Raw genomic sequence first — 12,020 nt, 5'->3', positions numbered from 1 at the left:
CGCATCCCTTACCTCTATACATGGCATTCTTCCAGAAAAGTTAGCAGAAGTATATCCAAATGTGACATTAGCTATCAGTTTAAGGCCCATCTGACGTGCCTCAAGCATTCGAGTGATAGCTTTGTCATGCTTGTAGGCCTTTATTGACTGCTTCACCATTATCCTCGTCCTCAAAATTTCTTCCAACATTCTTGGCAACACGCCCTTTCTTACTGAAGGCTACCAAAAAAGAAGTGAAGAGAAACAAAATGTTTAAAGATTTTAGAGTGGTAGCCGTGTTAGTCTGTATCAGCAAAAATAACGAGGAGTACTTGTGGCACCTTAGAGACTAACAAATTTATTTGGGCATAAGCTTTCGTGGGCTAAAACCCACTTCATCAGATGCACGGAGCAGAAAACACAGTAGGAAGATATAGATATACACACAGAGAGAACATGAAAAGATGGGGGTTGCCATACCAACTTGCGATTAATTTGAGCAAGAGTGTTGTCAAGCTTAAGATGAACAACAGTATTGGCAGTGTTAGGCCTAAGACTTCCAGAAGCTTAATAAAATGAGCTTCGCAAAATTATCTTTAAAAAGCAAGCTTTGCAAAATTAAGCTGCAACTTCTGGTCAAAAGATGCCTACAACCAGACCACCTTTTATGTTGATTTCTATATGGCATAATAGGTCATGCCCCCGGGTACGGCTTATTGAAACCACCTTTGGAACTTGTGGTTAAGAGACACTGCAGCCAAAAAACCAAATTCCTATGTGGGTTTGATGAGCTAGGCTTTTAGGCATAAGTCATCAAGATAACCTCACCCACAATCAAGTCAATAACCCATTTAGAGGGAAGTTACCTAGAAAACTAAGGAAAACCACAGTCGAGACAGTGGGCTATACAGAAGTAAGCTATCTCCTTGAACATAACTTATAAACTAAAATAATAATTGGCTACAAGAACATAAATAAGCATGAATTATACAGCCAAAGTGATAACACTAAATTTGGCTTAACCTGATTGATTGACCTGCTTCAAAGTAGGGTGGGAAGATGGGATTAAATGTGTAGAAACTCAGAGAGAGAGAGAGAGAGAGAGAGAGAGAGAGAGAGAGAGAATGTGTGTGTGTCTGTGTCTCTCTCTCTCTCTAAGAAGTTATTCTCTTTGATTGGTCTGGCCCGCACCCCCTGAACTGAGGAAACCTGAACTGCACCAACTATCTGCACCTGACCAATACAAAGAGTGGTTGACTAGAAGGTAATGTAATTCTTGGTGGGGTAAGATTTTAAAGTAAAAAAAGTCTGGTTGCATGCAAAATAAGGTAATGGAGTAAAGAAGTCTGGGTTGCTCGAGCTGTTTTGATCTCAAGTTGTACTGACACTATAGTATTAAGAATGGTAGCGTTGGGATAATTCAATCTCAGATTATATTAGAACTGCAATATTAAAAATAGTAGTAAAAGTTTAATACGAGTGTTAAATTGTTTAGAAAATAGTAGAAAGTTGTTAATCAATTTATAGTATCTTTGTTTGTACTTATAGTTAGTAAAGGGTAACAACAGCTTTGCATCAGTAAAATTAACAATGTCAAGAACATGCTTTTATAGTAATAAGTACCTGTACTTGTGCTTGTTTGCAATATAAATTTGTCATTTATATTAATCCTTATTCAATGCTGGTCTTTAATTTTTCTTTCCCTAGTCTGTCTGTGTTGCATTTATAGCCGTTAAGTCATTAAAAGCCTTTCTTGAGGAATAATCAGTAGTTTTCATTTCTTTATACGGACACTACTTAACCTCATTACATCTGTGTTGCATGGTGGGAAGTAGTGATCACCCAGAGCCCCATTTGGGCCCTGATGTGTGTCCCCTTCTTCCTATATTTCCGCACAACTCTAACGAGACAAATCAACTAAGGTAGGCTATTATCAGCAGGAGAAAAAAAAACTTTGTACGGCAACCCCCATCTTTTCATGTTGTGTGTGTGTGTGTGTGTGTGTGTGTGTGTGTGTGTGTGTGTGTGTGTGTGTGTGTGTGTGTGTGTGTGTGTGTGTGTGTGTGTGTGTGTGTGTGTGTGTGTGTGTGTGTATATATAAAATTTTGTTAGTCTCCAAGGGTAACATCTACACTACCCGCTGGATCGGCGAGTAGCGATCGATCTATTGGGGATCGATTTATTGCGTGTAGTGTAGATGGATAAATTGATCCCCGATCGCTCTCCTGTCGACTGCTGAACCCTTAGATTGATTACACCCCTTCCCTCCAAGTGAAGACCAGACCTGTAATGTTTAAAAAAAGCAAACTGAAACAGAATGCAGGAATTAGCAGTTAGCCTTTGATAGGAATATACATTATTAATGAGGTGTTCTAGCAATTGGTACTTTGGCTGGTTTTGTCAATATACTTAATCTGAAAGTGAGGCAAAGTTTGTGAGGACGGCGTTAATGTTATTTTTTTAAATTGGCAATGGACAATGTGATATTGTGCACTTGTATTTATAGTTAAAAGATTGTAATAACTGGGATAGGAGTTGACTATTTTACTACCTTTCTTTATTTGTTGACATTTAAATATTCAGGATTTTTTTAAACTGTAATATTCCTTGGAATACTTACCTTTTAACTTAAAGTTTTTGTTTTACATTAAATATTTTTCTTGCTGACAAGCTGAAACAGTTTGGGGCCACGAATGTACATTAGCTATAGTCAGCTGGGTCTACACAGGACAAAAAATGAAAACAATGGAATTCAAACTAATTATCTTCATCTCCAAAAGCAGAGGCCTTTCTGAGCAGCAGCAGAAAAAATGATTACCCAGCTTTTGTAACTGTTGTTCTTTGAGATGTGTTGCTCATGTCCATTCCATTGTACGTGTGGTCTTCTGAGACTTTTGCCTTAGTGGTATCTGTAAGGATGGCCATGCGCCCTATGGAGTACTGCACTCATGGCATGGTTTATCAGGTGCCGCCATCCCTATGCCTTCTCAGTTCCTTCTTGCTGACAACTCCAACAGAGGGGTAGGAGGCCGGGCAATGGAATGGACATGAGCAACACATCCTGAAGAACAGTTACGAAAGGTGGGTGTTTTTTCTTATTCGAGTGCTTGCTCATGTTGATTCCATTGTAGTTGACACACAAGCAGAATCCTCAGAGGTGGGCTCGGAGTTCACAGCTTTGCCGATTGGAGCATTGCCGAAACCAGTGTCATCTCGAGCTTGCTGGTTCAGCACATAGTGTGCAGCGAATGTGTGAACAGACGACCAGGTCGCAGCCCAACAAATTTCTTGGATTGGCACCTGAGCGAGGAAGGCTGTTGAGGAAGCCTGCACCCTAGTTAAGTAAGCTGTCATGACAGCTGGCGAGGGCACCTTTGCCAGCTCTTAAAAGTAGTGGATACAGGCTGTGATCCAGGACAAGAGTCTCTGGTCTGATATCATGCAACCTTTCATTCTGTCAGTGACAGCCACGAACAACTGTGTTGACGTACAGAACAGCATTGTTCTATCAATGTAGAAGGCCAGAGCGTGCCTGATGTTCAGCGTATGCGGCCTGCGCTCCTCATCTGTTGCATGAGGCTTCGGAGATAGGACCAGTAAGTAAATATCTTGGCCCGTGTGGAAGTGGGAAATGACCTTGGGCAGAAAGGTTGGGTGCGCACACAGTTGGACCTTGTCCCATAAGAAGATCGTATAAGGTGGCTCTGACGTGAGCACCCTGATCTCAGACACCCAATGGGCTGAAGTTACAGCGACCAAAAAGGTGACCTTCCAGGAGAGAACCAGAGGGAGCAAGATGCCAAGGGCTCAAAGGGGGGACCCATGAGCCTTGACAGCACAAGTTTCAGGTCCCAAGGGGGGACTGGGTCCCTGATATGCAGGTAAAGGCTCTACGGATCTTTCAGGAACTGAGCCATAATGGGATGGCCAAAGACCAACTTGCCTTGAAACGGAGGGTGGAATGCAGAAATGGCTGCCAGGTGTACCTTGAGCAAGGACGACAAGCCCTGGAGGTGGAGTGCAGATGTCCTGCAGCAAGGCCTTCTCTGCACAAATGAGCCGATCAGAGGCCAAAAATGTGAAGCGTTTCCACTTTGTCACATAGGTAGCTCTGGTGGAGGACTTCCTGCTGCCCAACAGAACCCACTGGACACTAGTGGAGCACTGGCACTCCTCCCCGCTCAGCCACGCAGAAGCCAGGCTGTCAAGGGCAGCACTGCCAGGTTCAGGTTCAGCAGGTTGCTGTGGCTCTGGGACAGCAGATCTGGTCAAAGCAGCAGCTGCAGTGGGGTGGTTGTGGGAGGCTCAGCAGCATATCGAACCAGTGTTGCTGAGACCATGCTGGGGCTATGAGGATGATCATCACAATGTCTTGCTTCACCTTGAGCAGGACCTTGTGGATCAATAGTACCAGAGGAAAGGCGTACATCAACGCTCTCGACAATGGAGTCAGAAAGGTGTCTGACAAGGAGCCCTGGTCCCAGCCCTGTAGAGAGCACAACACATGACACTTCCTGCTCTGTTGAGACGCAAACAGGTCCACCTGGGGAGACCCTCACCTGTGGAAGATTAGGCTGGCCACCTCTGCATGGAGCGACCATTTGTGGCAAGACTAGAAAGACCTGCTGAGGTGATCTGCCAGGATGTTCCTGGTTCCAGGCAGATGGGCCACTAGCAGGAAGATGACTGCTGTACACAGACGTCCCAGAGGCTGAACACTTCTTGACAAAGGGCCAAGGACCTGGCGCCACCATGCCTGTTGATGTAATACATCGTGGCCGTATCATCTGTGAGGACCTGCACCGCCTTCCCTTCAGATGGGGCAAGACCACTCTGAGTTCCCTGACGTTGATGCGCAAGGCTAGGTCGTGTTGCAGGCAACGTCCCTAGGTGTTGAGCTCACCCAGGTGGGCCCCCAACCCTAGATCCGATGTGTCTGAGACCAGGGTGGGCAAAGGAGACAGGGTCACAAAAGGAACGCCTTGCAACACCATCTCGGGGTCCAACCATCAGTCTAAAGACAGTGGGACATGGCTTGGCAACATGGGAATGTAAACCGAGACCAGCCATGTTTGAAGGGGCCTCAGATGAAGCTGGGCATGGCTGACCACATAGGTACACATGGCCATGTGGCCCAACAGTCGCAGGCACATATGGGCCACGATGAGCGGGTGGGCCTTTACGTAGGATATTAAGTCCGCTATGGCCTGAAACTGTGCCTTCGGAAGGAAGGCCCTGGCTTGCGTGGAGTTGAGAACTTCCCTGATAAACTCTGACGGGATGTGGGATGGGTTGGGATCTGAGTTACTGCAGAGAATTCTTTCCTGAGTGCTGGCTGGTGAGTCTTGCCCACATGCTCAGGGTTTAGCTGATCGCCATATTTGGGGATGGGAAGGAATTTTCCTCCAGGGCAGATTGGCAGGGGCCCTGGAGGTTTTTCGCCTTCCTCTGCAGCGTGGGGCATGGGTCACTTGCTGGTGGATTCTCTGCAGCTTGAGGTCTTCAAACCACAATTTGAAGACTTCAATAACTCAGACATAGGTTAGGGGTTTGTTATAGAAGTGGATGGGTAGGATTCTGCGGCCTGCTTTGTGCAGGAGGTCAGACTAGATGATCATATCGGTCCCTTCTGACCCTAAAGTCTATGAGTCTATGCGTTGTACTGGCGTTAACGTGGACTTCTCTATCTTTATCAACAGGCCTAGGCTGAGATAGGTGGAGCAAACCAGATTGAGGCTTCTTTGCACCCAGCCAGTCGTTGAGATACAGGAACAGATGGACCCCATGCCGCCTGAGGTAAGCCACTACTGGCGCCATGCACTTGGTGAACATTCTTGTGGCCGACAGGCCAACTAGGAGCACTGTGAACTGGAAATGGCGCCCTCCCACTATAAAAGGAAAAAATGCCTGTGTCCCAGGAATATGGAAACATGGAAATAAGCATCCTGCAAGTCGAGAGCGACCTACCAGTCTCCTAGGTGCGGGGAAGGAATAATGGAGGCCAGGGAAACCATGCGGAACCTCAACTTCTTGAGAGACTTGTTGAAGCGCCACAGATCCAAGATGGGTCTTAGGACCCTTTTGGTTTTCAGTATTAGGAAACAACAGGAGTAGAAACGTCTTCCATGAATGTCCCAAGGAACCTCCTCCACCATCCCCAGGCACAGGAGCTTTTTGACCTCCTGAATGAGGAATCGCTTGTGAGAGGAGTCTCTGAAGAGGGATGGGGAAGAGGGGTGGTGGTGGTGGCCGCGAACTGTAGGGTATAGATCTGGGATACTATATCCGAGACCCAGCGGTCCGAGGTTACCCTCGACAAGGCCAAGCAGAAATATTGAAGGTGATCTAGGAAGGGGTGGGAGGGAACCCGGAGAACTGACTGAGGAGTGGCTCCCGGGCACACCCTCAAAATGCATGCTTCTGGCTCCCAGGGTGTTTAGAGGGGCCAGGCTATGTAGGCGAGCAGGAAGAAGAGGGATGATGCCTGCTGAAGCTACTGTCCCTTCTTCTTACAGTACCCTGGCAGGGCTGCTAAGGTCTTGGCGGTGGCTGGAAGGGCTTTCAAGCAGGCTGTGGCATAGGTATGCCCAATGAACGAAAGGTGGCCTACATATCCTTCACCCCATGCAGCCTGGCATCTGTCTGCTTGGAGAAGAGACCAACCGCATCGAATGGGTGGTCATGGATTGAATTGTGAATCTCCTGCGAGAAGCCTGCTGTTTGTAGCCACAAGCTGCGCCCCATCACCACCGCCAACATGATTATCCGAGCCGCAGAGTCTGCTGCATCCCAGGCCATTTGTAGGGAGCACTTGGCTGCCGCCGTGCCTTCCTCCACCAGGGTGCCGAACTCTTGGACTAACCCTCGTGGGAGGGACTCCTGGAACTTACAGAGACTATCCTACAAATTAAGTTGTACGTACTCAGGAGAGCCTGGTAGTTTGCCAGCTGGAATTGTATGCTGGCGGTAGAATAATTTTTTCTCCCAAAGGGATGCAGTCTTTTGGCCTCTTTATTCTTGGGAGTAGAGGAGGACTGGAGATGTTTGTCCTTTTTGTTGGCTGAGGAGATGACTGAGCCTGGGGGTGGATGGGTGGAAACCCTTTAGCCGGGACAAAGTATTTTTTCTCTGCCCTTTTGGAAGTGGGAGGGAGTTTGCCACAAACAAGGGAGTTTGCCACAGGGCCTTGGCAGTCTTTAAGACCCCTTCATGGATTGGAAAGGTGAGACAGGCTGGGGTGGAAGCAGAGAGGACATTGAACAATGAGTCAGTCTGCTCAGCCATCGACTCTACCTTTAAGCCCAGATTGTCCGCCACTCTCCGGAGCAGAGCCTGGTGTTCCTTGAAGGCACTGGGTGGGCTAGCACTCGAAGGGCTTGCCAACGCCTTGTCTAGAGACGACAAGGATGACTGGGGTTACTGGAGGAGGATCTGTGGCTTCTTCCCCTCCAGAGGAGGGAGGTTTAGCAGTGAGTAACACTTCCTCAACCCCAGCCTCTGAGCGATTAGCATGCATCGAGCCAGGTGCCGCTGGTGCCATCTGCTGTTGCTCCGAGGCAGCAGCTGAAGATCGCTGGGAAGGGGGCATAGCCATAACTGGCATTCCCCACGAACCCCACTAAGGCCACTGGGCTGGTGGCCACTGCCCTTGGTGCCACTGCTGTGATGTCGCAGCCGATGCAGCGTCGGGACCCCAATCACGCTGGTGGGATCTGGGTGAGGGGCTAAACTGAGCTTTCTGGGCCATGGGCAGTAAGAAGGAACTGAGAGCACGCAGGGACAGAGGCGCCTGAAATGAGTGCGGCACTCCAGAGGGCACCACAGCCGTCCCTACAGATACTGCTAAGACAAAAGTCTCCGATGACCATGCACACGTTACAATGTAATCAACATGAGCAAGCATGCAAAGAAGAACTGTTACACATAGGTAACTGTGATTCCAGTATGATTAAGAAGTACAAATACATCACACTGAATCACTGTACTGCATGAACAGAAATATAAATTCTATAATAGAGGAAATGAGCCTTTACTGAAACCCTAGTAAAACTATGCAACTATCATATTTATTTCCTGAACTGTCAAAATTCCCATCCTGTGATTTGTACTGGCAAGTGCTGGAAGACAACATACTGACAAACAGAAAATATTTTTTCTTTTGCTAAACCAGCAGTGTGTTTAATCGTGGACTAACCAACAAACTAAAAGTGAAAAGGTCGGTCATTGAGCAATGAAATCTCAGTACCTTGACAAAAGCTACTCCATTGGGTGACACTGTGATATCATGCCGAATCTGATAAAGTAAATCAGGAGGTACTCTGAGGGATGTGCAGCCAAATTTAAACTCATCAAATCTAGTAAAGAAGAAAATTAAATAAGGATACAAAATGATCAATTAATTTACATTCAAAATAATTGGAAGTATGAGTCTAGACTCTATACTAAAATATTGACAGCACCAACACAAAAAATATTTTTATAGTCACAGACTACTATGAACAAGCCTACCACAATTTAAAGTTTCTTAGTTACATGTGACATTCTTTCAAAGCAAAGGAGCAATGTGTGTCCAAATTCTATGCTGAAACTAATTTGTCAATCTGTTCTGCACATATCAACGTGGAACTCGGGGGCCAATTTCCCAGAGGCATGTAATCTTGATCTAAACTCAGCTAGAAATTGCATGTGCTTTATTCGGTAAAGTATATAATCTTTCTATAAATCGTTTAAGATTTCAAATCAGAAACTTGTAGGGTTGCCAACCCTCCCAGGTTGGCCAGGAGTCCTGGAATCAGGCTCAATCTCCCAGAGGCTACTGAAGCCAACCTGGGAGATTTTAGGCCACTAAAAGTCCAGCATCGCAGAGGGGCTAAGGCAGGCTCCCTACCTACCCTGACTCTGCGTGGCTCTCAGAAGTGGCTGGCATGTCCGGCTCCTAAGCACAGGGGCGTCCAGGAGGTCTCTGCGCACTGCCCCTACCCCGAGTGCTGACTCTGCAGCTCCCATCGGCTGGGACCTGTGGCCAATAGGAGCTGCAGCGGCGGTGCCTGCAGGCAGAGGCAGTGTGTGGAGCCGCCCAACTGCCCCTGAGCCTAGGAGCCAGACATGCTGGTCACTTCCCAGGAGCCACCTGAGGTAAGCGCTGCTTGACCAGAGGCAGAACCCCCTCTTGCATGCACTCCAACCCCTTGTCCCACCCCTGAAATCCATCCTGCAACTGAGCCCTCTCCCGCACCCTAACTCCCTCTCAAAGCCCATACCCCTTCCTGCACCCCAACCCCCTGCCCCAGGCTCAGCCCGGAGCCCCCTCTCACACTCCGAACCCTTTGGCCCCATCCCCCAGTCCAGAGTCGACACCCCCTCCCGCACCCCAACCCCTTGCCCCAGCCTGGTGAAAGTGAGTGAGGATGGGGGAGAGTGAGCAACAGGGAGGGAGGGAGGATGCAGTGAGTGGGGGCAGGACTTTGGAGAAAGGGTGGGGCCTTGGGGAAGGGGCATGGCAAGGGTGTTTGGGTTTGTGTGATTAGACAGTTGGCAACCCTAGAAACTTGAGAAACTTTATACTTAAGCCTGGTCATCATTTTAAATACCTCCCAACTCTTCCAACTATTGTTCAACAAAGATATTTACAATTAAAACAAGCATCAGTTTTTAAAAAAAATTAACTAATCAACATTTTGATCTCTAAAAAAAAAAGGGAAATCTACTGTACTGAATAATTAAATCAGACCTTAGATTTGGATCATTAAGTTATCAGCAAGGAAAACTACAGCTTTTATATTAAAAGAAGAAAACAACATATTGCCATATATCCTGTACATATAAAGGAGGAAAAAGTGGATACTAACCTTCTCGTAACTCTTGTTCTTCGAGATGTGCTGCTCATATCCATTCCAATTAGGTGTGTGTGCACTGCATGCACAGTCATCAGAAAGTTTTTCCCCTTGCAGCACCCGTTGGGTCAGCTGTGGAGCCTCCTGGAGTGGCACCTTCATGGCGCTCAATACATGACTCTACCGACCTGGTGACTCCTCAGTTCCTTCTTGCCAGTTACTCCAACAGAGCGGAACGTGGGTGGGTTTGGAATGGATATGAGCAACACATCTAAAGAACAACACTTACGAGAAGGTGGGAAACTTTTTTCTTCTTTGAATGATTGCTCATATCAATTCCAATTAGGCGACTCCCAAGCCTTACCTAGGAGGTGGGGTCAGAGTTATGGAATCGCTGACTGGAGCACCACTCTGCCGAAAGCTGCATCTTCTCTGGCATGCCAGATGATGACATAATGAGAGGTGAGCATATGCACCAAAGACCAAGTTGCTGCTCTGCAGATTTCTTGTATCGGGACCTGGGCCAGGAACGCCACTGATGAGGCCTGGGCCCCAATGGAGTGTGCCAGCTCGTAGCATGTGTGAATGCATGATGTGATCCAGGAAGATATTCTTTGAGATAGACTGGGAGTTGTTTCATTCGGTCTGCCACCGCTATGAACAATTGGTTTGACTTCCTGAACGGTTAGTGCGCTCGATATAGAAGGCTAGTGCTTGCCGAACATCCAGGCAGCGCAGCTTCTGCTCATGGCTACTGGAGTGAGGCTTAGGATAAAAAACAGGCAGGAAAATGTCCTGACTAGTGTGGAAGTGTGACACAACCTTAGGAAGAAAGGCCAGGTGAAGTCTGAGTTGCACCTTATCCCTGTGGAAAACCATATAAGGTGGGTTTGAGGTAAGGGCCTTTAACTCAGACACCCTCCTTGCTGATGTAGTGGCAACCAGAAAGCCTATCTTCCAGATAGAGAAGGGATCAAGTTGTCAGTAGTTCAAATGGGGGCCCCACTGGCCTGGAGAGGACCAGATTAAGGTCCCATGCGAGGACAGGCTGTCTGATCTGAGGAATGTAGCCATTCCAGACCCTTGAACCGACCAACCATAGGGTTGGTGAAGACGGAGTATCCAGACACTCTGGGGTGGAAAGACGAGACAGCAGTGAGGTGCACCTTTATGGAGGATGCTGCCAGGACTTGCTGTTTCAGGTGCAGAAGGTACTCTAAGATGAGAGATATAGGTGCCTGAAGAGGGGGTGTACGATGCTGGTCACACCAACAAGTATATCTTTTCCACTTTGCCAGATATGTGGCTCTAGTGGAGGGCTTCCTGCTGCTGAATAGGACCTCTGTTACCTGTTCTGAGCACAGAAGCTCCATGAGGTCCAGCCATGAAGCTTCCAAGCTGTAAGGTGGAGGGGCTGGACGTTGGGGTGATGAAGACAACCGTGGTCCTGAGTGATCATGAGGCAACGTGATCAGGGCAACCACTGACAGTTCCAGGAGCATGGTGTACCAATGTCGTTCAGGCCACGCCGTTGCCACCAGAATTATCTCTGCCCAGTCCCTGTGAATAGGACTTTGTGCACGAGAGGGAACAGGGGAAAGGCATAGAGCAGGCGGCCTTCCCAGGGTAGCAGGAATGCATCTGTGACTGAGCCTGGGCTGTGTTTCTGGAAGGAGCAGAACACTGGGCACTTTCTGTTGCTCTGGGTGGCAAACAGATTGACCTGGGGAAATCCCCACCTTTGGAAGATGAAGTGTATGACATCCGGCCAGATGGACCACTCATGATTGTGGGAAGGACCTGCTGAGGTGGTCCGCCAGTGCTTTCTGAGCTCCTGGTAGATAGGATGCTTCCAGGTGAATGGAGTGGGTTATGCAGAACTCCCGCAGCCGGAGGGCTTCCTGACATAGGGGAGAGGACCGGGCTCCACCCTGCTTGTTGATGTAAAACATGGCAATGGTATTGTCTGTCAGAACTGCTACGCACTGACCTTGTAGTCGGGCCTGAAAGGTCTGGCATGCTAGTTGCACTGCCTCCAAGTCCTTGATATTGATATGGAGGGAGAGCTCGTCCTGTGTGACCAAATGCACACCCCACCCCAGAGCAGATGCGTCTGTTACTAGGAACAAAGAGGGTTGAGGGCTATTGAAGGGGACTCCTTTGCACACTGTGCGAGGGTTGAGCCACCACTGAAGGGACTCAAGCACC

The 12,020-nt window shown here is 48.0% G+C and overlaps 2 protein-coding genes across 4 annotated transcripts in view; one reads left to right on the top strand and one right to left on the bottom strand.

The window, feature by feature from the left end:
- REV3L (REV3 like, DNA directed polymerase zeta catalytic subunit) overlaps positions 1 to 12,020 on the bottom strand; it is a 239,894-nt gene that overhangs the window by 24,566 nt on the left and 203,308 nt on the right. Inside the window, exons 24-25 of the mRNA XM_050949377.1 lie at positions 8,225 to 8,333; positions 13 to 219 (exon numbers count right to left, since the gene is read on the bottom strand). Of these exons, the coding sequence (XP_050805334.1) occupies positions 13 to 219; positions 8,225 to 8,333 (316 nt within the window). The remainder of the gene's footprint in view (positions 1 to 12; positions 220 to 8,224; positions 8,334 to 12,020) is intronic.
- The window catches only part of MFSD4B (major facilitator superfamily domain containing 4B), a 102,532-nt gene that overhangs the window by 52,210 nt on the left and 38,302 nt on the right, over positions 1 to 12,020 (top strand). For all 3 annotated transcript variants that reach the window (XR_007773892.1, XR_007773893.1, XM_050949668.1), the window contains exon 5: positions 5,679 to 5,775. The gene's annotated coding sequence lies outside the window, so the exon portion shown is untranslated. Of the gene's footprint in view, positions 1 to 5,678; positions 5,776 to 12,020 lie in introns of those variants that run through there.

The sequence above is a fragment of the Gopherus flavomarginatus genome, chromosome 4 (assembly GCF_025201925.1).
Source record: "Gopherus flavomarginatus isolate rGopFla2 chromosome 4, rGopFla2.mat.asm, whole genome shotgun sequence".
NCBI lineage: Eukaryota > Metazoa > Chordata > Testudines > Testudinidae > Gopherus > Gopherus flavomarginatus.
Note: the sequence above shows the minus strand (reverse complement) of the source record. Positions and strands in the feature narration are given on the sequence as shown.